At 42.1% G+C, this 24,621-nt stretch overlaps 1 protein-coding gene and 1 long non-coding RNA gene across 4 annotated transcripts in view; one reads left to right on the forward strand and one right to left on the reverse strand.

Annotated features, from left to right (window-relative positions):
* Positions 1-23,512, forward strand: part of FCHSD2 (FCH and double SH3 domains 2) — a 316,260-nt gene extending 292,748 nt beyond the window's left edge. For 2 of the 3 annotated variants that reach the window (XM_082626729.1, XM_082626728.1), the window contains 7 exons: positions 10,622-10,756; positions 16,098-16,181; positions 16,302-16,479; positions 16,765-16,985; positions 17,968-18,097; positions 18,240-18,322; positions 20,800-23,512. In XM_082626729.1, the coding sequence (XP_082482855.1) occupies positions 10,622-10,756; positions 16,098-16,181; positions 16,302-16,479; positions 16,765-16,985; positions 17,968-18,097; positions 18,240-18,322; positions 20,800-20,883 (915 nt within the window). In that variant the 3' untranslated portion in view covers positions 20,884-23,512. The remainder of the gene's footprint in view (positions 1-10,621; positions 10,757-16,097; positions 16,182-16,301; positions 16,480-16,764; positions 16,986-17,967; positions 18,098-18,239; positions 18,323-20,799) is intronic. The other variant, XM_082626727.1, reaches the window with a different exon arrangement.
* Positions 19,317-20,781, reverse strand: LOC309807320. The gene is made up of 2 exons (XR_014294556.1): positions 20,415-20,781; positions 19,317-19,570 (listed from the first exon to the last, which is right to left on the reverse strand). It is a non-coding gene; the product is annotated as an uncharacterized lncRNA (long non-coding RNA).
* Positions 23,513-24,621: the final 1,109 nt, after the last annotated feature.

Consider the following 24,621-nt stretch of genomic DNA (forward strand, 5'->3'; position numbering starts at 1 on the left):
CACAAATACTGAGCCTGCGCTGTAGAGCCCATGAGCCACAACTACTGAGCCCATGTGGTATAACTACTGAAGCCCACACACCTAGAGCCCATGCTCCGCCACAGGAGAAGCCACCTTAATGAGAGGCCTGCGCACCGCAACGAAGAGTAGCCCCCACTCGCTGCAACTAAAAGAAAGCCCGCACACAGCAATGAAGACCCAACACAGTCAAAAATAAATAAATAAATAAATAAATTTATAAAAATAAAAATAAAACATGCCTATTCTAATAGTTTATAGTTCAGAGGTATATAAAAAACAAGCCAATCTCCTCTATTCTCCAGTCTTTATTCTTCTTACTTTGCCTACGTCTGTCAGATATTTATGCTCATATAAATATTATTTGTATTTTAATATAATGGACAATACTCAAATACATTTTTTACACTCAATTCGATTTTAATTAATATATGCCTTTTAGCTATGATGGGTAACAATATACATTCAAACTGGGTTAAATTATTTTCCTTGTGCTACATTTCAAAAGGAACCGTGCCCTTTTCTGTGGCAAAATATACATAAACTTTACCATTTAAACCTTTTTTAAATATAAAGTTCAGCGGCATTAAGTACCTTCACATTTTTGTGCAACCATAACTATCATCCGTCTCCAGAACTCTTTTCATCTTGCAAAAGTGAAGCTCTATACCAATTAAACAATAACTCCCCTGGGGCTTCCCTGGTGGCACAGTGCTTGAGAATCCACCTGCCAATGCTGGGGTCACGGGTTCAAGCCCTGGTCCAGGAAGATCCCACATGCCACGGAGCAACTAAGCCTGTGCACCACAACTACTGAGCCTGTGCTCTAAAGCCCATGAGCCACAACTACTGAGCCCACATGCCACAACTACTGAAGCCTGTGCGCCTAGAGCCCGTGCTCCACAACAAGAGAAGCCACAGCACTGAGAAGCCCGCACACCACAACGAAAAGTAGCCCCCGTTTGCCGCAACTAGAGAAAGCCCGCGTGCAGCAACAAAGACCCAACACAGCCATAAATAAATATAAATAAAAAATTAAAAAATAACTCCCCTGTCCCCCAACCCCCAAATCCCTGACAACCAACATTCTACTTTCTGTCTCTATAAATTTGACTACTTTAGGTACTTCATATAAGTAGAGTCATACAGTATTTATCTTTTTTGTGACTGGCTTATTTCACTAATGTCCTTAGGGTTCATCCATTGTAGCATGTGTCAGAATGTCCTTCCTTTTTAAGGCTGAATAATATTCTGTTGTCATATACCACATTTTGTTCATCCCCTCATCTCAGTGGACGCTTGGGTTGCTTCTACCTTTTGGCTATTCTGAATAATGCTGCTATGAAGATTGGTAATCAAATATGTGTTCATGGGCTTCCCTGGTGGCACAGTGGTTGAGAGTCCGCCTGCCGATGCAGGGGACATGGGTTCGTGCCCCAGTCCGGAAAGATCCCACATACCGCGGAGTGGCTGGGCCCGTGAGCCGTGGCCACTGAGCCTGCGCGTCCGGAGCCTGTGCTCTGCAACGGGAGAGGCCACAGCAGTGAGAGGCCCGCGTACTGCAAAAAAAAAAAAAAAATGTGTTCATGTCCCTGCTTTCAGACTCTTTTGGGAGGAAGGATTGAAAGAATAGAATAGAAATTAAAATTGAAAAGAATTGAAAGAATAGAAGTGAAATTGCTGGATTATACGGTAATTCTGTTAACCTTTTTGAGGAACCATCATACCATTTTCCAAAGCAGCTACATATTTTACATTCCTACCAGCTGTGCACGAGTGTTGCAGTTTTTCCACATCCTTACCAACACTTAATTCCTGGGTTGTTTTTTTTTTTTTTTTTTTTTTTTTGCTTTATAACAAATTTAATCAGTTATACATATACATATGTTTCCATATCCCCTCCCTATTGCGTCTCCCTCCCATCCTCCCTATCCCACCCCTCCAGGCGGTCACAAAGCACCGAGCTGATCTCCCTGAGCTATGCGGCTGCTTCCCACTAGCTATCTACCTTACATTTGGTAGTGTATATATGTCCATGCCGCTCTTTCACTTTGTCACAGCTTGCCCTTCCCCCTCCGCATATCCTCAAGTCCATTCTCTAGTAGGTCTGTGTCTTTATTCCTGTCTTACCCCTATGTTCTTCATGACATTTTTTTTTTCTTAAATTCCATATATATGTGTTAGCATACAGTATTTGTCTTTCTCTTTCTGACTTACTTCACTCTGTATGACAGACTCTAGGTCTATCCACCTCATTACAAATAGCTCAATTTCATTTCTTTTTATGGCTGAGTAATATTCCATTGTATATATGTGCCACATCTTCTTTATCCATTCATCCGATGATGGACACTTAGGTTGTTTCCATCTCCGGGCTATTGTAAATAGGGCTGCTATGAACATTTTGGTACATGTCTCTTTTTGAATTATGGTTTTCTCAGGGTATATGCCTAGTAGTGGGATTGCTGGGTCATATGGTAGTTCTATTTGTAGTTTTTTAAGGAACCTCCATACCGTTCTCCATAGCGGCTGTACCAATTCACATTCCCACCAGCAGTGCGAGAGTGTTCCCTTTTTTCCACACCCTCTCCAGCATTTATTGTTTCTAGATTTTTTGATGATGGCCATTCTGACTGGTGTGAGATGATATCTCATTGTAGTTTTGATTTGCATTTCTCTAATGAGTAAAGATGTTGAGCATCCTTTCATGTGTTTGTTGGCAGTCTGTATATCTTCTGTGGAGAAATGTCTATTTAGGTCTTCTGCCCATTTTTGGATTGGGTTGTTTGTTTTCTTGTTATTGAGCTGCATGAGCTGCTTATAAATTTTGGAGATTAATCCTTTGTCAGTTGCTTCATTTGCAAATATTTTCTCCCATTCTGAGGGTTGTCTTTTGGTCTTGTTTATGGTTTCCTTTGCTGTGCAAAAGCTTTTAAGTTTCATTAGGTCCCATGTGTTTATTTTTGTCTTTATTTCCATTTCTCTAGGAGGTGGGTCAAAAAGGATCTTGCTGTGATTTATGTCATAGAGTGTTCTGCCTATGTTTTCCTCTAAGAGTTTGATAGTGTCTGGCCTTACATTTAGGTCTTTAATCCATTTTGAGCTTATTTTTGTGTATGGTGTTAGGGAGTGATCTAATCTCATACTTTTACATGTCCCTGTCCAGTTTTCCCAGCACCACTTATTGAAGAGGCTGTCCTTTCTCCACTGTACATTCCTGCCTCCTTTATCAAAGATAAGGTGACCATATGTCCGTGCGTTTAACTCTGGGCTTTCTATCCTGTTCCATTGATCTTTCTGTTTTTGTGCCAGTACCATACTGTCTTGATTACTGTAGCTTTGTAGTATAGTCTGAAGTCAGGGAGCCTGATTCCTCCAGCTCCGTTTTTCGTTCTCAAGATTGCTTTGGCTATTCGGGGTCTTTTGTGTTTCCATACAAATTGTGAAATTTTTTGTTCTAGTTCTGTGAAAAATGCCAGTGGTAGTTTGATAGGGATTGCATTGAATCTGTAGATTGCTTTGGGTAGTAGAGTCATTTTCACAATGTTGATTCTTCCAATCCAAGAACATGGTACATCTCTCCATCTATTTGTATCATCTTTAATTTCTTTCATCAGTGTCTTATAATCTTCTGCATACAGGTCTTTTGTCTCCTTAGGTAGGTTTATTCCTAGATATTTTATTCTTTTGGTTGCAATGGTAAATGGGAGTGTTTCCTTGATTTCACTTTCAGATTTTTCATCATTAGTATATAGGAATGCCAGAGATTTCTGTGCATTAATTTTGTATCCTGCTTCTTTACCAAATTCATTGATTAGCTCTAGTAGTTTTCTGGTAGCATCTTTAGGATTCTCTATGTATAGTATCATGTCATCTGCAAACAGTGACAGCTTTACTTCTTCTTTTCCAATTTGGATTCCTTTTATTTCCTTTTCTTCTCTGATTGCTGTGGCTAAAACTTCCAAAACTAGGTTGAATAAGAGTGGTGAGAGTGGGCAACCTTGTCTTGTTCCTGATCTTAGTGGAAATGGTTTCAGTTTTTCACCATTGAGGACGATGCTGGCTGTGGGTTTGTCATGTATGGCCTTTATTATGTTGAGAAAAGTTCCCTCTATGCCTACTTTCTGCAGGGTTTTTATCATAAATGGGTGTTGAATTTTGTCGAAAGCTTTCTCTGCATCTATTGAGATGATCATATGGTTTTTCTCCTTCAATTTGTTAATATGGTGTATCACGTTGATTGATTTGCGTATATTGAAGAATCCTTGCATTCCTGGAATAAACCCCACTTGATCATGGTGTATGATCCTTTTAATGTGCTGTTGGATTCTGTTTGCTAGTATTTTGTTGAGGATTTTTGCATCTATGTTCATCAGTGATATTGGCCTGTAGTTTTCTTTCTTTGTGACATCCTTGTCTGGTTTTGGTATCAAGGTGATGGTGGCCTCGTAGAATGAGTTTGGGAGTGTTCCTCCCTCTGCTATATTTTGGAAGAGTTTCAGAAGGATAGGTGTTAGCTCTTCTCTAAATGCTTGATAGAATTCGCCTGTGAAGCCATCTGGTCCTGGGCTTTTGTTTGTTGGAAGATTTTTTATCACAGTTTCAATTTCAGTGCTTGTGATTGGTCTGTTCATATTTTCTATTTCTTCCTGGTTCAGTCTTGGCAGGTTGTGCATTTCTAAGAATTTGTCCATTTCTTCCAGGTTGTCCATTTTATTGGCATAGAGTTGCTTGTAGTAATCTCTCATGATCTTTTGTATTTCTGCAGTGTCTGTTGTTACTTCTCCTTTTTCATTTCTAATTCTATTGATTTGAGTCTTCTCCCTTTTTTTCTTGATGAGTCGGGCTAATGGTTTATCAATTTTGTTTATCTTCTCAAAGAACCAGCTTTTAGTTTTATTGATCTTTGCTATCGTTTCCTTCATTTCTTTTTCATTTATTTCTGATCTGATTTTTATGATTTCTTTCCTTCTGCTAACTTTGGGATGTTTTTGTTCTTCTTTCTCTAATTGCTTTAGGTGCAAGGTTAGGTTGTTTATTCGAGATGTTTCCTGTTTCTTAAGGTGGGATTGTATTGCTATAAACTTCCCTCTTAGAACTGCTTTTGCTGCATCCCATAGGTTTTGGGTCGTCGTGTCTCCATTGTCATTTGTTTCTAGGTATTTTTTAATTTCCTCTTTGATTTCTTCAGTGATCACTTCGTTATTAAGTAGTGTATTGTTTAGTCTCCATGTGTTTGTATTTTTTACAGCTCTTTTCCTGTAATTGATATCTAGTCTCATAGCATTGTGGTCAGAAAAGATACTTGATACAATTTCAATTTTCTTAAATTTACCAAGGCTTGATTTGTGACCCAAGATATGATCTATCCTGGAGAATGTTCCATGAGCACTTGAGAAAAATGTGTATTCTGTTGTTTTTGGATGGAATGTCCTATAAATATCAATTAAGTCCATCTTGTTTAATGTATCATTTAAAGCTTGTGTTTCCTTATTTATTTTCATTTTGGATGATCTGTCCATTGGTGAAAGTGGGGTGTTAAAGTCCCCTACTATGATTGTGTTACTGTCGATTTCTCCTTTTATGGCTGTTAGTATTTGCCTTATGTATTGAGGTGCTCCTATGTTGGGTGCATAAATATTTACAATTGTTATATCTTCTTCTTGGATCGATCCCTTGATCATTAGGTAGTGTCCTTCTTTGTCTCTTCTAGTAGTCTTTATTTTAAAGTCTATTTTGTCTGATATGAGAATTGCTACTCCAGCTTTCTTTTGATTTCCATTTGCATGGAATATCTTTTTCCATCCCCTTACTTTCAGTCTGTATGTGTCTCTAGGTCTGAAGTGGGCCTCTTGTAGACAGCATATATATGGGTCTTGTTTTTGTATCCATTCAGCCAATCTGTATCTTTTGGTGGGAGCATTTAGTCCATTTACATTTAAGGTAATTATCGATATGTATGTTCCTATTCCCATTTTCTTAATTGTTTTGGGTTCGTTATTGTAGGTCTTTTACTTCTGTTGTGTTTCTTGCCTAGAGAAGTTCCTTTTAGCATTTGTTGTAAAGCTGGTTTTGTGGTGCTGAACTCTCTCAGCTTTTGCTTGTCTGTAAACGTTTTAATTTCTCCATCAAATCTGAATGAGATCCTTGCTGGGTAGAGTAATCTTGGTTGCAGGTTTTTCTCCTTCATCACTTTAATTATGTCCTGCCACTCCCTTCTGGCTTGTAGAGTTTCTGCTGAGAGATCAGCTGTTATCCTGATGGGGATTCCCTTGTGTGTTATTTGTTGTTTTTCCCTTGCTGCTTTTCATATGATTTCTTTGTGTTTAATTTTTGACAGTTTGATTAATATGTGTCTTGGCGTATTTCTCCTTGGATTTATTCTGTATGGGACTCTCTGTGCCTCCTGGACTTGATTAACTATTTCCTTTCCCATATTAGGGAAGTTTTCAACTATAATCTCTTCAAATATTTTCTCAGTCCCTTTCTTTTTCTCTTCTTCTTCTGGAACCCCTATAATTCGAATGTTGGTGCGTTTAATGTTGTCCCAGAGGTCTCTGAGACTGTCCTCTGTTCTTTTCATTCTTTTTTCTTTATTTTGCTCTGCAGCAGTTATTTCCACTATTTTATCTTCCACCTCACTTATCCGTTCTTCTGCCTCAGTTATTCTGCTATTGATCCCATCTAGAGTATTTTTTATTTCATGTATTGTGTTTTTAATCGATGCTTGATTCATCTTTAGTTCTTCTAGGTCCTTGTTAACTGTTTCTTGCCTTTTGTCTATTCTATTTCCAAGATTTTGGATCTGGGAAATAGAATCTTGGATCATCTTTACCATCATTATTCTGAATTCTTTTTCAGGTAGACTGCCTATTACCTCTTCATTTGTTAGATCTGGTGGGATTTTATCTTGCTCCTTCTCCTGCTGTGTGTTTTTCTGTCTTCTCATTTTGCTTATGTTACTGTGTTTGGGGTCTCCTTTTTGCAGGCTGCAGGTTCGTAGTTCCCGTTGTTTTTGGTGTCTGTCCCCAGTGGCTAAGGTTGGTTTAGTGGGTTGTGTAGGCTTCCTGGTGGAGGGGACTAGTGCCTGTGTTCTGGTGGATGAGGCTGGATCTTGTCTTTCTGGTGGGCAGGTCCACGTCTGGTGGTGTGTTTTGGGGTGTCTGTGGACTTTTTATGATTTTAGGCCACCTCTCTGCTAATGGGTGGCGTTGTGTTCCTGTCTTGCTAGTTGTTTGGCATAGGGTGTCCAGCACTGTAGCTTGCTGGTCGTTGAGTGAAGCAGGGTGCTGGTGTTGAGATGGAGATCTCTGGAAGATTTTCGCCGTTTGATATTATGTGGAGCTGGGAGGTCTCTTGTGGACCAGTGTCCTGAAGTTGGCTCTCCCACCTCAGAGGCATAGCACTGACTCCTGGCTCCTCAATTTGGGATGATGTGTTGTCTATTCATGTATTCCACAGATGCAGGGTACATGAAGTTGATTGTGGAGCTTTAATCCGCTGCTTCTGAGGCTGCTGGGAGAGGTTTCCCTTTCTCTTCTTTGTTCTCAAAGCTCCTGGGTCTCAGCTTTGGATTTGGCCCCGCCTCTGCGTGTAGGTCGCCGGAGGGCGTCTGTTCTTCGCTCAGACAGGACAGGGTTAAAGGAGCAGCCTCTTCGGGGACTCTGGCTCACTCAGGCCGGGCGGGAGGGAGGGGCACGGAGTGCGGGGCGAGCCTGCAGCGGCAGAGGTCGGCGTGACGTTGCACCAGCCCGAGGCGCGCCGTGCGTTCTCCCAGGGAAGCCGCCCCTGGATCCCGGGACCCCGGCAGTGGCGGGCTGCACAGGCTCCCGGAAGGGCGGTGTGGGCAGTGACTTGCGCTCGCACACAGGCTTCTTGGCGGCAGCAGCAGTAGCCCCAGCGTCCCACGCCCGTCACTGGGCTCCGCGCTTTCAGTCGCGACTCGCGCCCGTCTGTGGAGCCCCTTTAAGCAGCGCTCTTAATCCCCTCTCCTCGCGCACCAGGAAACTAAGAGGGAAGAAAAAGTCTCTTGCCTCTTCGGCAGCTCCAGAGTTTTCCCGGACTCCCTGCCGGCTAGCTGTGGCACATTAGCCCCCTTCATGCTGAGTTCTCGCCGCCAGCCCCAGTCCTCTCTCTGCGCTCTGACCGAAGCCCGAGCCTCAGCTTCCAGCGCTGCGCGCCCCGGCGGGCGAGCAGACAAGCCTCTCGGGCTGGTGAGTGCCGCTCGGCACCGATCCTCTGTGTGGGGATCTCTCCGCTTTGCCCTACCCAGGTATGTGGGGAGTTTCTTGCCTTTTGGGAGGTCTGGGGTCTTCTGCCAGCGTTTAGTAGGTGTTCTGTAGGAGTTGTTCCACGTGTAGCTGTATTTCTGGTGTATCCGTGGGGAGGAAGGTGATCTCCGCGTCTTACTCTTCCGCCATCTTACCCGGAAGTCCCTGGGTTTTTTTATAATAGCCATCCTAATGGGTGTGAAGTGGTATCTCATTGTGGTTTTGATTTGCATTTCCCTAATGATTAGTGATGTTCAGCATCTTTTCATATGCTTGTTGGCCACTTGTATACCTTCTTTGAAGAAATGTCTTTTCAAGTCCTTTGTCCATTTTTGTTTATTTATTTATTTTTTTGGCTGTGTTGGGTCTTCGTTTCTGTGCGAGGGCTTTCTCTAGTTGCGGCAAGCGGGGGCCACTTTTCATCGTGGTGCGCGGGCCTCTCACTATCGCGGCCTCTCGTTGCAGACGCACAGGCTCAGTAGTTGTGGCTCACGGGCCTAGTTGCTCCGCAGCATGTGGGATCTTCCCAGACCAGGGCTTGAACCCGTGTCCCCTGCATTGGCAGGCAGATTCTCAACCACTGCGCCACCAGGGAAGCCCCTTTGTCCATTTTTGAATTGAGCTGTTTTTTGTTGTTGAGTTTTAGTCATTCTTTATATATTCTGGATATTAATCCCTTATCAGATATTTTTTTAATCTTTTTTTGTTTTTGTTTTTTTTTAGGCTGCGCCAGGTCTTAGTTGCAGCACACAGGATCTTCATTGTGGCATGTGGGGTCTTTAGTTGCGGCGTGCAGGATCTTTTAGTTGCGGCATGCAGGCTTCTTAGTTGCAGCATGTGGACTTCTTAGTTGCGGCCTGCATGCGGGATCTAGTTCCCCGAACAGAGATCGAACCCGGGCCCCCTGCATTGGGAGCGCGGAGTCTTACCCACTGGACCACCAGGGAAGTCCCAATCCCTTATCAGATATGATTCACAGATATTTTCTTCCATTCTGTGGGTTGCCTTTTTACTCTGTTGTCCTTTGATGCACAAAAGTTTTAAATTTGATGTAGTCCAATTTGTCTATTTTTTTTCTCTTGTTACCTATGCTTTTGGTTTCATATTCAAGAAATCATTGCCAAATCTGGTGTCATGAAGCTTTTCCCCTGTCTTCTTCTAAAAGTTTTATAGCTTTAGCTTTTATGTTTAGGTCTTCTGTCCATTTAAGGGTTTTTGGGGGGTTTTTTTTGTTTGTTTGGCCACGCCATGTGGCATATGGGATCTTAGTTCCCAGGCCAAGGATCGAACCCACACCCCCTGCAGTGGAAGCACAGAGTCTTAACCACACTGGACCACCAGGGAAGTCCCGAGTTAATTTTTGTAAGATAAGGGTCCAACTTCACTCTTTTACCTGTGGATATCCAATTTTCCTAGTATCATTTGTGGAAAAGACTCTCTTTTCCTCATTGAACGTCTTGGGACTCTTGTCAAAAATCATGTAACCAGGGCTTCCCTGGTGGCGCAGTGGATGAGAGTCTGCCTGCCGATGCAGGGGACACGGGTTCGTACCCCGGTCTGGGAAGATCCCACATGCCGCAGTACGGCTGGGCCCGTGGGCCATGGCTGCTGAGCCTGCGCGTCCGGAGCCTGTGCTCCACAACAGGAGAGGCCACAACAGTGAGAGGCCCGTGTACCGCAAAAAAAAAAAAAAAATCATGTAACCATATATGTACTGATTTATTTTGGGGCTTTCTAGTCCCTAACTCATTTTTAATGGGTGTTATTTATCTATGATATGAACACATCATAGTTTATTCAGACATTCCTCTACTGATGGACATACAGGTTGTGTCCAGGCTTTTACCACTACAGGCAATGTTGCAGTAAACATCCTAGAATATATCGTCTTACATCCTGGTGCTTTTATTTCTCCATAATAGATTCACAAAAGTGAAATTGCTAGATCAAGTGTCACGTTTAGTTTTTAATTTCAGTAGGTGGGGGTTCTTTTCAAGGATGTACAGTTTACATTCCTACCAGCCATAGCTGAAAACCTGTTTCTCCACATCATTAGTAGCACTTAGAAATCTTTTTACTGTTTCCTAATATGATCAGTTTAAAGTGGTAAGAGGCCTTCATTAATCAGTATTTAACTGACTCTTGGTTTTAAAAAGAAAAAAAAACTCTGTCCTTTCATAACATGAAAAATGCAAGTGAGAACAGAACAGATACTTTTCTGTAGTTGATAAGTAAATTAACATTTTGAAACAATCAGGTTTTAAGTGTTTTTCCTGCTCTCATCCATTTTCTTGAAGTAAGCAAGCTAGCCAATGGCTTCTGATTTTTCCTAGCTTAATGCAGATACCGAAAGAGAAGAAGGAGAAGAGTTTGAAGACAACATGGATGTTTTTGATGACAGCAGTTCCAGCCCTTCTGGCACCTTAAGAAATTATCCACTCACCTGCAAAGTTGTTTATTCCTATAAGGTTTGTATTTCTCTAACATACTTCTCATATTAAATTGTGACAACTCTGAAGATACAAGTAACTGTATCTACCCAGCCTCTTATACGGTACTTATCATAAAATTGGTGTTCAGTTCATATTAGAGGCAACATAACATAATGGGAAAGAGTCCAGGCTCTGACGTCAGACTGCCTCGGTTAAAATCCTGTCTCTGACACTTAGGATCTACATAACCACGCTAGTCCCTTGGTCTCTGTGAGCCTCAGTTTTCTTATCTATATTATGGGGATAATATTATAGGGCTAGTTTGAAGACTAAATGAGATACCACTTTTATAGCAAAGCATTTAGCACAGTGCCTGACATCTAGTAAATTTTCTGTAACTAGAACTCTTACCCTTATCAATTGCCTGACACAAGACCCTCCTTTACGATAGTTCTCAAAATTGGTATTAAAATAAAATTGCTTGACAGAGCAGTTTTGTTAAACTTTACCTTTCCTAACCTTAATATAACCACCCCTTATTTCCAGGTTAAGCAGGGATCTGGATAAATAGATTCCTGAACTTCCAAACCTGATTTGGTATAATAGTTCTTAATCTCTCTCACCCCTGCCCTGCTTTCACATTAACTTTTTACTCAAACAAAGTAAATTGAGTTTCAGTTCCCCAGTTCCTCTCTTTTCCTTACTCCCTTCATCAATCACTAGCCAGTCCTGTTGAGTCCACCTCCAAAACATATCCTGAATCCATTCACATTTCGCATCTTGGTCTAGGCCACTGCTTTGATTACTGTAAAAGAAAAAAAACCCTAATAATTGGTATCCCTTCTTCATATTTGTCTACCAACAGTCCACTTTCCACTCTGCAGCCAGAATTATCTTTAATATGTATAGGAGGTTATTTTATTCCCCTGTCTAAAACCCTTTATAAGCTTTCCATCACACAAAGAAAAATAAACTCTTCACGAGGGTCTATAATGTCCAGATTGATCTGGCCCCTGCAAATCTCCTTAGCTTCATGTCAGACCAACCCACCCAGCCCATGCACTACACGTTAGCAACTCTGGCTGCCTTTCAGTCTTCAAAAGCACTATGCTCCTCTCTGACTTGACAGCTTTGCACTTGCTGCTCCCCTACCTGGAACTGTCTTTTCCCAAATCTTGGTTGGCTGCCCACTGCTCTTCATATAGGCTCAGCTCAAATAGTGCCTCGTCAGGTTTCCCCTGACCACCTAAATGCATAGCCAACTCCCCAGTCACAACTCTATCCCATTGCCCTTTTGTCCTCATGTATTTACTATATAGCACCTATCACCAACCAAACTGAATCTTGTTTGTTTTCATACTTCTTTATCTGACTCTCCACTAAAGGTCCATGAAGGCAGAAACCTTGTCTGTGTACCTTGTGTATGCATCTTCAGCACCTAGGACAGTGCCTGGCACATAGTGGGTCCTCAGGAAATAATTGTGGAATGAATAAATGAATGATGTAAGGAAGGCATGAACAAATGAATCCCTTTCATTTTAATGAATGGCATTAATTTAAATGAATTCCTTTCATGTTAATGCCATGCTCAAGGGACAACAGCAGAGGAAGGGTCTGAAGAGAATCTAAATCATACATGGGACAGTCTCACTCCTACCACCACCATCCCTGGAGAGCCAAAAGCTGATATTATTTACTCCTCAATATCAGTGATTACCAGACTTTTTTTCATTTAACATCCTTTTATTATATATTTAAGTTAACAATACTTCCTCTTTTCTAAAAGGGTTGGGATTTTTTTTTCCCAATGTAAACTGTTTTGATAACCTTTTGAAAATTTGAAGTCATCTTCCAAGATACTTGTAAGGTGTTTTAAAGTATTATAAAACTTGGTTGGGATTGTTTCCCTATCTTCCGTCTCAGTATTATATTTACTTTGAAGTTCCAGAATTAAAATTTAAGGTCCTTAAACAGAGAGGGTCCTAGGTATCTGAGTGATTACTACATCTGAGGAATTTTACAGATGAGGTAGCATTTCAATGGGGTCATGAATAAGATCTTTCTAGTTACAGTGATAAGGTAGGGAAGGGAAAGAGCCTTATAAGCAAACAGCAGATACAGAGACACAGTTTGATGAGATAATAGGGTGTTCAGGAAATGTTAAACTCAGTGATGTGTGAGCATCAAGTGTGGGAAATAGAGCAGCTGGAAGTAAAGATGTCAGATAGACCTGTAGATCAGACTGAGTTTGGCTTTTATCCTGGCTGAAGGAAGCCATTGGGTGTCCTAAAATCAGACTGGGCTTTTAAATAAGGTAACCCTGGTTGTGGTATAGATATTCCAGAGAGGGTAGATTAGAGTGGAGAGAGACTAACTATAAACCTAGTTGTGATTCCTATGGTCCAGACCAGCAAAGAAGGCCTAAGTTAATCTGGTGAGAACAAAGAAAAGCTAAATTTAAGGAGTAGTTTCAAAAGCCTTAAAAATGCTCATAACTTTGACCCTACTATAGTATATATCCTAAGAAAGTGACCCACAATATAGAAAAACATTCTGGATACAAAATGCTCTTTCATCATAGTACTACTTTATAATAGCAAAGTTGGCAGTCCAATAAGGAAATAGTTAAATAAATTAACCATTCATATAATGTAACCATAACAAAATTTTATGAAGATAATTGAAAATTATATTAGAGTTTTTTATGTAAGAAGAAATATGTCCAAAAAGTAAGATACCAAATTGTATTACCTTAAGGTCTTAATTATACATATTTCTAGGTTTTCTACAGTGAACATGTATTACTTTTGTAATCAGGAAAAATCATATTGTTTTAAAAGAAAACAGGAAATTTAGAGAGATGGTGGTGGGAGTGGTGGGAATGGAGGGCATGGCTGCTTCTGGGGTCCTGGCTGCCACTGCGTATTAGGACTTCATGAGGTAGTGTGAGACCACGTGTTTATTTAATAACTATTTACTGACTACTTGCTGTCTTTAGTTGGGATAAGTGAGAAGAATTACATTCCCTGCCTTAAGTAAGTCATTCTAATAGGAAGCGCACAAGTGCAAACAACTAACTTGAGTGCCAAAGTAGTCAGTGTTAGAGGGATGCTCAAAGCCATCTAAGAATAAAAGGAGGAAAAAGCAACCAGCTCATTGTGGGTGGTCTTGGAAAACATATAAGCTGGGCATCAAATCATGAGTAATAATAATAGCTAACATTTATGAAGTCCTGTATGCCCGGAATCATACATATATATATATATATTTTTTTCTAATCCCTTCAATAACCCTATAACGAAGATATTATCAACCAACCCATTAATTCAACAAATATCAGTATGTGAGCACCTTCCATGTACCATGCTGTGCTCTTTTCTAGGCTTGGGGATATAGCATTGATGAACACAGACAAAAAATCTCTGCCCTCGTGGAGCTTACATTGTAATAGGAATAAAAAAGAAAACTGAGGCTCTAAAAGGTCTTATGGTCACTTGCCTGTAGAAACAGACTGAAGCTGGACTTGAACTCACAGTAATCTAAATCTAGTCACCATATGGGAAAGAGGGAGCAGGGTCTGCTGGAAAGAAAGAACAGCCTGATAAAAGCATAGAGGCAATAAAGAACGTGGTATGTTCAGAGAATAGGGAATAGTTTGCTGGGGCCAAAGCATCAAGAGACCACAGGGTTTTGAGTGTCATGCAAAGGACTTGACCTTGTCAAGTGGAAGAATTGGTCACTGCTTAGGTATGGTATGATCAAGCTAGTGTCTGCTTATATAACAATGTTGGACAACTTGCATGGACCTTCATGACTTTTTTTACGAGGGCAGCATTATATTTAAAGGTGTTCTTAACCCTCCTGCTTTGCTGTCACACACTGAAATCTGGTTGTGTTGATAACTTTTTAAGTTTTGCCACAGAATTTGTTATGTAGGTGCCTCTTGCTGGTATATTCAAGGCATAGTGTGGTTTCAGATTAGTGAAAAAATTCCATTGGAGGGGGTTGGTGGTGGTGGTGGTGGGATGAATTGGGAGATTGGGATTGACATATATACACTAATATGTATCAAATAGATAACTAATAAGAACCTGCTGTATAAAAATTAATTTAATTAAATTTTTAAAAAATTCCATTGGAAAAGCTATCAAAAATCAGTGAGCTTTTTTTTTCTCATATTTTGAGATCAGAGGTAATCTACCTAAAATTCTGGTCCTGGAGTATTTCTGTGATTGGTCAGCCATTTTCAATACTATTTTTCGGTCTCAAGTAGCTATTATAGCAATATCCAGAATCTGGGTTTGATGAAATGTACATGAAATGGGAAATGAGTCTTTGGAAATGAGTCTTGCCTTTCTTTTGCTTGTGTAATTTGGAGATATTTTACACTTTGAGACTGTGAGATCTGAAAAACTATATGGTCTAAAGCAGTAGTTTTAACTAATGTTGGGACTTGGGGAAAGCTTTTAAGGCTTTTCACTAAGAGCCAGAAGATGTCCGCAGACCCCTTCTGTTACATGTGACAAGCAAGTCTCTAGAAAACAAAGCCACAAAGTCTCTCTCTACAACCCCCCTGCAGAGTCCCTGAGAGCTTGCTCTCAGATTCTACTGCCTCAGGTGTAGTATTTAGGTGTCTGGTGCTAGTGGACTCCTGCTGTTAGGGATTAAAAAAAAAAAAAATCACAGCAACTTCTGCAGAAGCACACAAGTGGATCAGCCTAGTCTCTACAGTTAAGTTGGAGCATAATAAATCCAAACTTTGACCAATCTCAATCATTTCTCTCCTACAACTTTCTTCTCTTGGCCACTGTTTTACGGTGATTCCAGACGAGTTCCAGGCACTGCTCAAGCTATCAGTCAATCCATGTACATAGCTCTTTGCATTTTCACAGCCTGCACCTCCATGGTAGCCCTCTGGTGTAGTTCTAATTCACGGCTTTCTCCTTTGCTTGTGCTTCCCAAATCATCATGGTTCTGTGCTTATTCATCCCACACTAACTCCCCCATCTTCCCGAGAATGGCAGGATTGTCATTTTGAAGAAATGGAGGCATCAAGAAGTTGAATAACTTACCAATAGATACATAAGCTGGAGCTAGAACCCAGGTCCTCTACTTCCAGCAGAGTGCTGTGTTCACTGAACCTGATTGCCTCTTGAGGATTCCGTTTCTCCAGTTTTTGTTGTGGCTTTATTTTGTTTAGTTTTTTAAAGTAAAACTTCACCTCATTATGATAGTTTTACAACACTCAAGTTTTTATGTTCAATACGTTTTTCAAAATCATTTCAATATTTTGATCCCCAGTTTTTGTTATGATCAGTTCACATCTGCTCTTTATCTAACCTTTTTTAATTTTGTCCATGACCATCCTACATTGCAGGCTTCTCAACCAGATGAGTTGACCATTGAGGAACATGAGGTGTTAGAAGTGATTGAAGATGGAGATATGGAAGACTGGGTAAAGGTATATTCCTTTGCTCATATCGCCCCTTCTTGTGACATTTTCAGGAGTCTGTTTTGGTTCTTGTTGTACCCTGTCCAAATTGTGTGTGCAAACCTGTTTTGTCACATGTCTTTTACTCAGGCTCGAAATAAAGTCGGCCAAGTGGGTTATGTACCAGAAAAGTACCTACAGTTTCCCACCTCGAACAGTCTGCTGAGCATGCTGCAGTCCTTGGCTGCTTTGGACAGTCGGTCACACACATCCAGCAATTCCACGGAGGCCGAACTCGTTTCAGGCAGCCTCAACGGAGATGCCAGTGGTAAAGACTGAAACAAGGCACTCTTTATTTGGTCACATTTGGCCTAAACTGTATTACCCTGGAGTCAGCCTTCAGTAGGTTAAAAAGCACAACTTTATTCCCTTTCTGTAATATGTTTATTTGGTCACGTTTATCTTGTACAGTAGAGCCCTAAAGTTGATCTTCAGTGAGTACAGAATTATAGCTGTACGATGGCCTTTTAATTGTCACTTGTGCATGGGGTGGCTGCAAAAGTAACCTGGTTGTCGGTGTTCTTACTGCATTTTTCTCTTTCTTGCTACCTAGTCTGTTTTGTGAAAGCACTTTATGACTACGAGGGCCAGACAGATGATGAATTATCTTTTCCTGAGGGAGCAATCATCCGAATCTTGAACAAAGAAAACCAGGATGACGATGGCTTCTGGGAAGGGGAATTCAATGGGAGGATTGGAGTTTTCCCGTCAGTGCTAGTGGAAGAACTTTCAGCCTCAGAAAATGGTGACACTCCATGGATGCGAGAGATTCAGGTGCACAACAGGGGGAGAAAGCTGAATTAAAAGACGTTTAAAGAAAATGACTCCCAAGGAGTCTGCTGACCCACGCGAAAGTGGGCTGTGGTCTTGGCCTCACCCTCACCACTCCAATCCTTGGTTGCTGGGTTTCTGCAAAATTGAATTTTGGAAGCAGAGACTTGTCAGTCAGGCTCTTGTGCAGTGGCTGTATGACAGCTCACTTCTCCCACATTCTGTTCTCTGAAATGGGGAACCAAAATACTAAGTTGTGTGTGACATACAAAAGAATAGTTTGGTGGAGAGATAGAAAGAAACCAGAGAGGGAATGTATTGTCTCTGTGGTTAGTTTATGCAGTAAAAATATTAGCTTGCTCTTTTTCTCCCTCACACTGTCAGAGCCTCCCTGCCCAGCCCAGGTCCTGCTAGTCCTTTTCAGAGAACTGATGAGCCTGCCAGAGCTCCATAGGCTTAGCTCATCATAGCAAACCTCGTCTTTACAGGAAACTTCTAGTTCGGATCAGTCACAGCAGGCCTGGCAGGTCCAGGACCATAAGGAACATGTCTGTCCATCTTGCTTGTGTGGTATTCTGACCACTTAGCGTGACATTTACAGAATGTGGGGAAATCAGAAACTCAGCCAATTATTTTATCTTCACTGAAAAATACAACTTGTCCCTTTTTTTGTTCTTCACTGAACTGACTAATTTGGTATGTTTTTAATAGAACTCTGGAGAATGGTTTGACTTGGTAACTGTTTAAGATAAACTAAAATCAGTAGTATAATGAGATCTGTGGAAGGAAAAAGTTAAATGCAACACAAAACTGGGGGTTGGGGTGGTTATTCTAGGCTCATTTGCTTCTAATGAGGCTGACCAAGAAAGTTAATAATCATAACTTAGCTCCAAAGAAAAGTAATTTGCCAGGAGTAGTCAGAGAAGCCTGCTAGTCTCTCCTTCCTCAAGTGAGCACTTGGTAACCTCTCTTCCCTTTGCTGCAGATCTCTCCCTCCCCCAAGCTGCCCGGCTCCCTGCCTCCACTGCCACTGTATGACCAGCCTCCTAGTAGCCCTTACCCCAGCCCAGATAAGAGGAGCTCCCAGTACTTCCCCCGCTCTCCTTCAGCAAATGGTAAGGGTTCTCCCGGGCATGGGTCTACATACACTTTCATTCAGAAATCCAAACGTTCACCTGAAGAGCAAACAGATCTGCATTAGCATTTTTATTGCTCAACAACACAAATAAATTGAGCTTCTTTGATTCCCTCCCTTAGAAAACAGCTTCCATGCCGAATCGCCAGGATTCTCACAGGCATCCAGACATACTCCTGAGACCTCATATGGGAAGCTACGACCTGTAAGTCTCTCATCTGGCAGGGTTATAGAATGCGTAGTTTCTCCAAATTGAAAGTTAGAAATGAATGTATCTCCATGACCCCTGTGTTGTTACTAATTCCCTCCATGCCAGGGTAAGATGGAGTTGGGAAGTTAAAAAGAGCTCTGGAAAAGGAAGGCTATAAAAATGAACACATCTTGGAAGGTCTAGCTTACACTGGTGCTTTCCTCACTGAGCCATGGTGAGATTGCAAGGTGACAGCTATGAAAGTGTATTTAAATTATAACAAGCTCTGGTGAGCATTAAAGTGGTCTAATTGTGAAACAGAAGCATTTTTTTTTTCCAGCAGGCATTTTATGAGAACCTATTTTCCAGGCCTCTAATTGCCTCTTTGAGGGACACTGAGATGAAATAAGATACATGCATTTTGAGGTTTGAGAGCTTCTATTCTCAAAGGAATCTATTCTTACAAATAATCACCTCTACTCACCCCTCACTCTGACTCCACCCCACCACCTCACTGTGAAACAGCTCTTCCAAGGTCATAACTTTTGCATGCTAATCTAGTGCATATTTGCAATTTTATTTTCCTAGACCCCCTTATCAGCATTTGACACAGTTCTTTGAACCACTCACTACCTTTGGCTTTGTTCATTCAGCAGATATTGAGTACCTTGTTAAGGACTTGGTTCTTGATCCTAAAAGTTTAGGAAGCTATTGTAAGATTGTAAGCAGGACAGTGATATGACCAGTTGTGCATTTTTAAAACACTACTATGGCAGCTAAGTGGAGGATGAATGGAAGGTGATAGAACGGACACAGGAGCAGTGGTCCAAGCAAGAGGGGACAGTAGTGTGGACTAGCGGGTAAGAGCGGGAATGGAGAGAAGTGGACCTGTTTGTTCTACCACACTTTCCTGGTCTGCTTTCTACTTCCTGGCCCTTCCTTTTTGTTACTGAGTCCAAGCTCACTCTTCTTGCCACACGACAGGCCAATAAATCGGGAGACGAGGTACTGAGGCGAAGAATAGCGACTTTATTTGGAAAACCGGCAGACCAAGAAGATGGCAGACTAGGGTCCCCAAAAAACCATCTTATGGGGTCTGGATGCCTGTTTATTTTATAGAACAGAGATGGGGGAGGAGGTGAGGAAGTAAAGTTAAAAGGCCATTAGTTTTGCCTGCTTGGCCCGCATGGGGAGGGGACGTGTTAATTTCTTCTTTTCTGCAGCCATTCACAGGTGGGCAGGGTCAGATTGTCTCCCTGTGAGCTGAACAAAGGCACTTTAGTTTAACATCCAGGCAGAGGGGCAGGGTTCCCTGAGGCAGGCTACTATGTATGATTATAATAACAAAAGCAACGAAGAGCAAAGGTTAAAGTCAAAGAAACAGATCCAACACAGAGTCAGAATTGGCTCTTCCCTGTTATGTTTTCATTGACCTTCGCGGGCTTCTCTGCCTCTGTCCATCTCTGTTGATGCTTCTCAGGGTTCCTTCCACGGGCTGCTTCTCTTAAAGTCCTTAGAGTCACTCTCTGAGTAATCTCATCTACTCCCAAGGCTTTGATAACCATTTATTTACTGACAACTCCCAGATTTATAACTGCCAATCCAGTCTCTTCCCTGAGCTTCAGACTTGTGGAAATCTCAGTGTGTATGTACCAAAACCCGCAAAACTCAGCAAAACACGAGTTAATTATCTTCCCTCCCAGACATACTCCTTCTCCCATATTTCCTGTCCTGGTGAGCGGTACCCCATCCTGCCAGTGCTCTGCCATCACTCGTGACACCTCCCTGACCCTGCCTCCCACAAAGAGTCATCACAAGTCCTGCCAGGTTTACCTTGGAGACAGCTGTCAAGTTTTTCCACCCTCTGCTCCCCCACTGCTGGTACCCTAGTTCAGGCCAACATCAGCTTTCTTTCAGACCACCACCAGAGTCTCCAAAACTGTCACCTGTATTCTCTCCCACCACCACTGTTTTCTTCAAACTTTTACCCGAGTCATCTTTTCACACATCTGATACTGCTGTTTAAAATCCACCAAAGATTCCTCTTTGCCTACAGAATAAAGCTCCGATTTAAAAATATGGATTAATGAGGCCCTTCATGACTTACCCCCAGCCTACTTCTCTAGTCTTCTCTCTTGCAACTCTCCTTCCAAGACATGTTGAAAGGTTTTCAGTTCTCCAAGCATTGCTCTCTTGCTTTCAACTCTAGGCCTTTGCTTTGGACGAGGCTTTTAGGGCTACAAAGACTCTTGTGCCCATGAAGATTTCAGCCGAGGCAAGAACCTGAATCATGAGTTTCACATTTCATCCAGAACAGTAGGTCCTTCTCAGTGTAAGAAGTTGTGAAAATTAAGTTGAAAGCACATGCTTAGAGCATTTCTGAGAGCCCTGGGGTGCCCATGTCCTTGGATAAATGACTAGTTGGGGTTTGGATGCTTCAGGCACTGAATCGGGAAGCTGACTGACAATCCATGTGATGGTTTCCTGCTCAGGTCCGGGCAGCTCCCCCTCCACCTACGCAGAACCACCGAAGGCCAGCAGAGAAGATCGAGGATGTGGAAATCACACTGGTGTGATGATGGCTTTGCCCGTCCGTTACTGCTACAATCAAGGCCAGGCTTAGAGTTTGGCCAGTCTTGTTTTTTAGGCACCTTTGCATGATGATGACTCGAACAGAGCAAAAACAAGGAGGATTATATGTGACTGGGTGGCCTGGTAGACTCCTCCCATGTTCTGAATATTTTGTGCCTTTTTTTGTTGTCATTTTCTATGTCATCTCTCCTACCACAGCACAAATCCTAGAGGGCCCTAGAAGCACAGAGGGGGACAGCCCTCTTGCCTAACAGTGGCCCATTTTTGTATGAGACTCAAGACCAGGCCTCAATCAGGGCACAGTCACAGAGATACTGATCATGTGCACTCGTACAGTATATTACTGTGGCCACAAGGATGTGGCAAAGATTCTCATCTTTCTTCAGGTGGCTTTTGCTCATCTGATTGAGTTTAATCAGATCATGTTGGCTACATAAGGAAGCAGGAGGAGGGATTTCAGGAGAGGCTGGCTCCTCCCCGCAGTTAGTCCCCAAATTGAGAAACTGAAACCGTATTGGAAAAAAATGGACTGCCCTGAGTTTAGCACCAACTGCATTAATGCACATCTCTTCCACAACTAACAGATTTAAAACAATAACAGTGTCCTTTGTATTAATATTTATGCCATTCATTTAGTATTAGTGGAGCTAACATGGAGGGGCTGAACTAGTAGCCGAATCTCATCCCATCACATAGACTAATAGAAAGGAGGCTGTGGCGAAAGCAGAAATGGAGCTTCCAGATCTGAAATGAGCCAATTTAATGTTCTTTTTATATTTGGGTATTTTTCATTTTAATTTTTGCAGCGTATACTATTCTGACCAGTATCCTTAGACTCTGAATGTCTAGATAAACTGGGGACACATACTTGCCTTGTCGAGCTTCTCTACTGGGGAGGCCTCTAGCATTATTTTATTCCCAAGCCAGCCCACTGGCCCAGGCAGCCACCCACCACATAAAATGCAGCTTCCCAGGTCCAACTGACCTGACATTTCCTTGGGAGGAAGAACCTGTGGCTCATGGAAACTAGCTTCCTGTGAAGGACTAAAGGATTCCACAGGTGCAAATTGACAGGTTCTCCATGTCACAGGGAGAGCCAGGAGTAGCCTTCTCTGCAGGCTAACAAACCCATAGCAGCAGGCATCCCAGAGTAGGCCTCTGGCGGCCCTCCACCTCCTATGGAAGATAGGGAGTGCATTACTTAGGGACTAAGGGATATTTGCCAGTTGCTTTTTTTTAAAATCAAATTTGCAGAATTTAATTCGAAAGTTGTCTTATGCTTTGAAAACGCCATCCCTCCTAAGAATCTAAAAACTTGAAATGCTCGCCAAATGTCCCCATGGGATTTTTGACCAAAAGTAAGGTCAGAGCTAGAAATTTTCAGTTAGTCATTTGATCACTTCAGTGACAGTACCCATTGATGAATTTTCTCCATGATTCGAGGATTTTTGTTTTTGTTTTTTGCTTCTTAACCTGTTGATCTATTTGAGGTCTTTTTGTGTTTATCAAACTTATTCTTAAGTTTAAAAAAGAAATTTAAAGGGTGGGTTTTTTTTTTAAGATTTTAAAGTTTGTTGATAAGTTTAAAATCTTCAGAGCACTTTAGAAATCTTCAAAGTGCTGAAATCAGGCAGTTCTTGCCACCCAGTCTCGTATTCTCTCTTTAGCTAGCAAAATTGTCCTTGAATCCGGGTTTTCCACATTCTCAGAGGGTTATTTGAAATCTTTTGTTATATTTTAAAATATTTTTTGGAAGAGCTGCTAATTTTATTTTAAAAAAACAAAGTTGTAAAAATACACCTCCTTTTTAAAAAGAACCCCTCCCTCCAGGACATGTAATCCAGTGTCACAGTGCACACGGCTGGGCTCAGAGGAAGCGCCTCTGTGCAGATGTGCTTTCTTTACAGTGGCTGTAAAAACTTTGTATTTATTATGTATAAAATGTTGAATAATAAAAAAAATGGAATTAAGTTTTCTAAGTTTTACTTATAAAAAGATTTGGGTAAGCAGGCTTTTCCAAATACCCAGTGCTTCTTATAAAGACACTTCTAGGCCCTCCTTTAAACCCTACAACAGATACAGAGGGGTAAGTAAATTAATCCATCCATGGGACAGTCCCGCATGCCACCCACCTGCCAGGTCTAATACCCTGAATGCTAGAGATAGAAATAAGTTGTGGTCTTGGCTCTCAAGATTCTTTCCCAGTGGAGAAAAAAGGTATACACGTGAGGACAGTACTGTGTGAGGTGCTGGAAGGGCGAGGCAGAGAGTGTGCTGAGGGAGCTGAGGAGGGAGCTCTGATTCTGCAGCTGGAAGGGCGAGAGGAGGGCCACTGAGTCCCCTCAGAGGATGTGACTGCTGGCTTCTAGGAAGTGGGCACTCTGGACTACTCTGTCCTTTCCTAAACCTCCACCCTGAGTAATGAGTCAAGGGAAGGAGATTTTACTGGTCTCGGGGGTGGCTAGAGGATTCCAGGTGAAAAGCCAAGTCCCTCTGGCTGCCAGCCGGCCCAGTGAGGACCAGAGGTCAGCCTGTTTGGGGAGGGGCCCCACAGCCCTCCTCTTCCAGAGCTGCGTATGTGCTATATGTATTCTTCCAGACGTTTTCTGTGCATAGAACTCATATGCACACACTGCCTTTATATGTGAGATTATATAATACATTTAGGTTTACCTCATTCTTTTTGAAGGCTGCATTATATTCCACTGTTAGGATATATCATAATTTAAACATTCCTACAGTGATGGATGATGAGGTTGTATTCACCCATTTTCTATTCGAAAGTTGAAATTAACACCTTTGTACATAATTCTTGAAAAATTTGTTCCAGTAAAAATATTGGGTGAATTCCTAAATACGTAATCTGAGAGTCAAAAGGGTATGTGTGCATTTAATTTTGTTAGATATTGCCAAATTGGCCTCCAAAATGACCGTATCCATTGACACTCCCACCAACAGCGTAGAAGACAACATGGACTTTGGAGTTGGAAGGTCTGAGTTAAATCCTGCCTCCCACTTGACAGCTGTGGAACCCAGCTTCAGTGTCCCCATCGGAAACATGAGAATAATGCTGTGGATCCAAGGACATGTAAAGTGTGCAGCACAGGGTGGGCACCACAAGCATTCCTCACCATCACCTCCCCCACCTTCAGCAGCCTCCCCTACAGAACTGCTCCTTCCAGCCTCCTAGTAACACAGGGCTGTCACGAGGCCCAATGGAAAGAGTGGGTGTGAAAGCGCTTCACCATAAATATGGTAAGGACTATCAGTGCACATTTAATATCAGTTCCATCTTTGCCTTCCCCTGCTAATGAAAGCTGCTCGCATTCAAGACTACTGTTGGCCCCAGAGGCCTGGTCTGTGACCAGCGGACGGAATTAAGCTAATCATCCCACCCCTGTATCATAGCTATATTGGGGCCTCCTTCATCCCAGGAACTAAAGGTAAGGCAGCTGAACCAGATTTGCAGCACATCAGCTAGATCCCTTTCCTCTATGACCCACCACCCCAGCCCACACCCACAGGCAGACAGAAGCAACTGGGAGGATATCCTCTGGCCTTAGCCCTGCCACCACTTCACGGACGCCCTTTCCACTGGGCTGCCACAACCCCGGCTTTAAAAGAAGTAGAATGAGATGATTTCCAAGGGTTTATCCAACTCTTATGTTCTAGGTAAGTTCAGTTTCTAGATGCAGAGTGAGAACATCACGCAAAAAGGTCAC

This window comes from Mesoplodon mirus (assembly GCF_964341445.2).
Source record: "Mesoplodon mirus genome assembly, chromosome: 7".
Taxonomy (NCBI): domain Eukaryota; kingdom Metazoa; phylum Chordata; class Mammalia; order Artiodactyla; family Ziphiidae; genus Mesoplodon; species Mesoplodon mirus.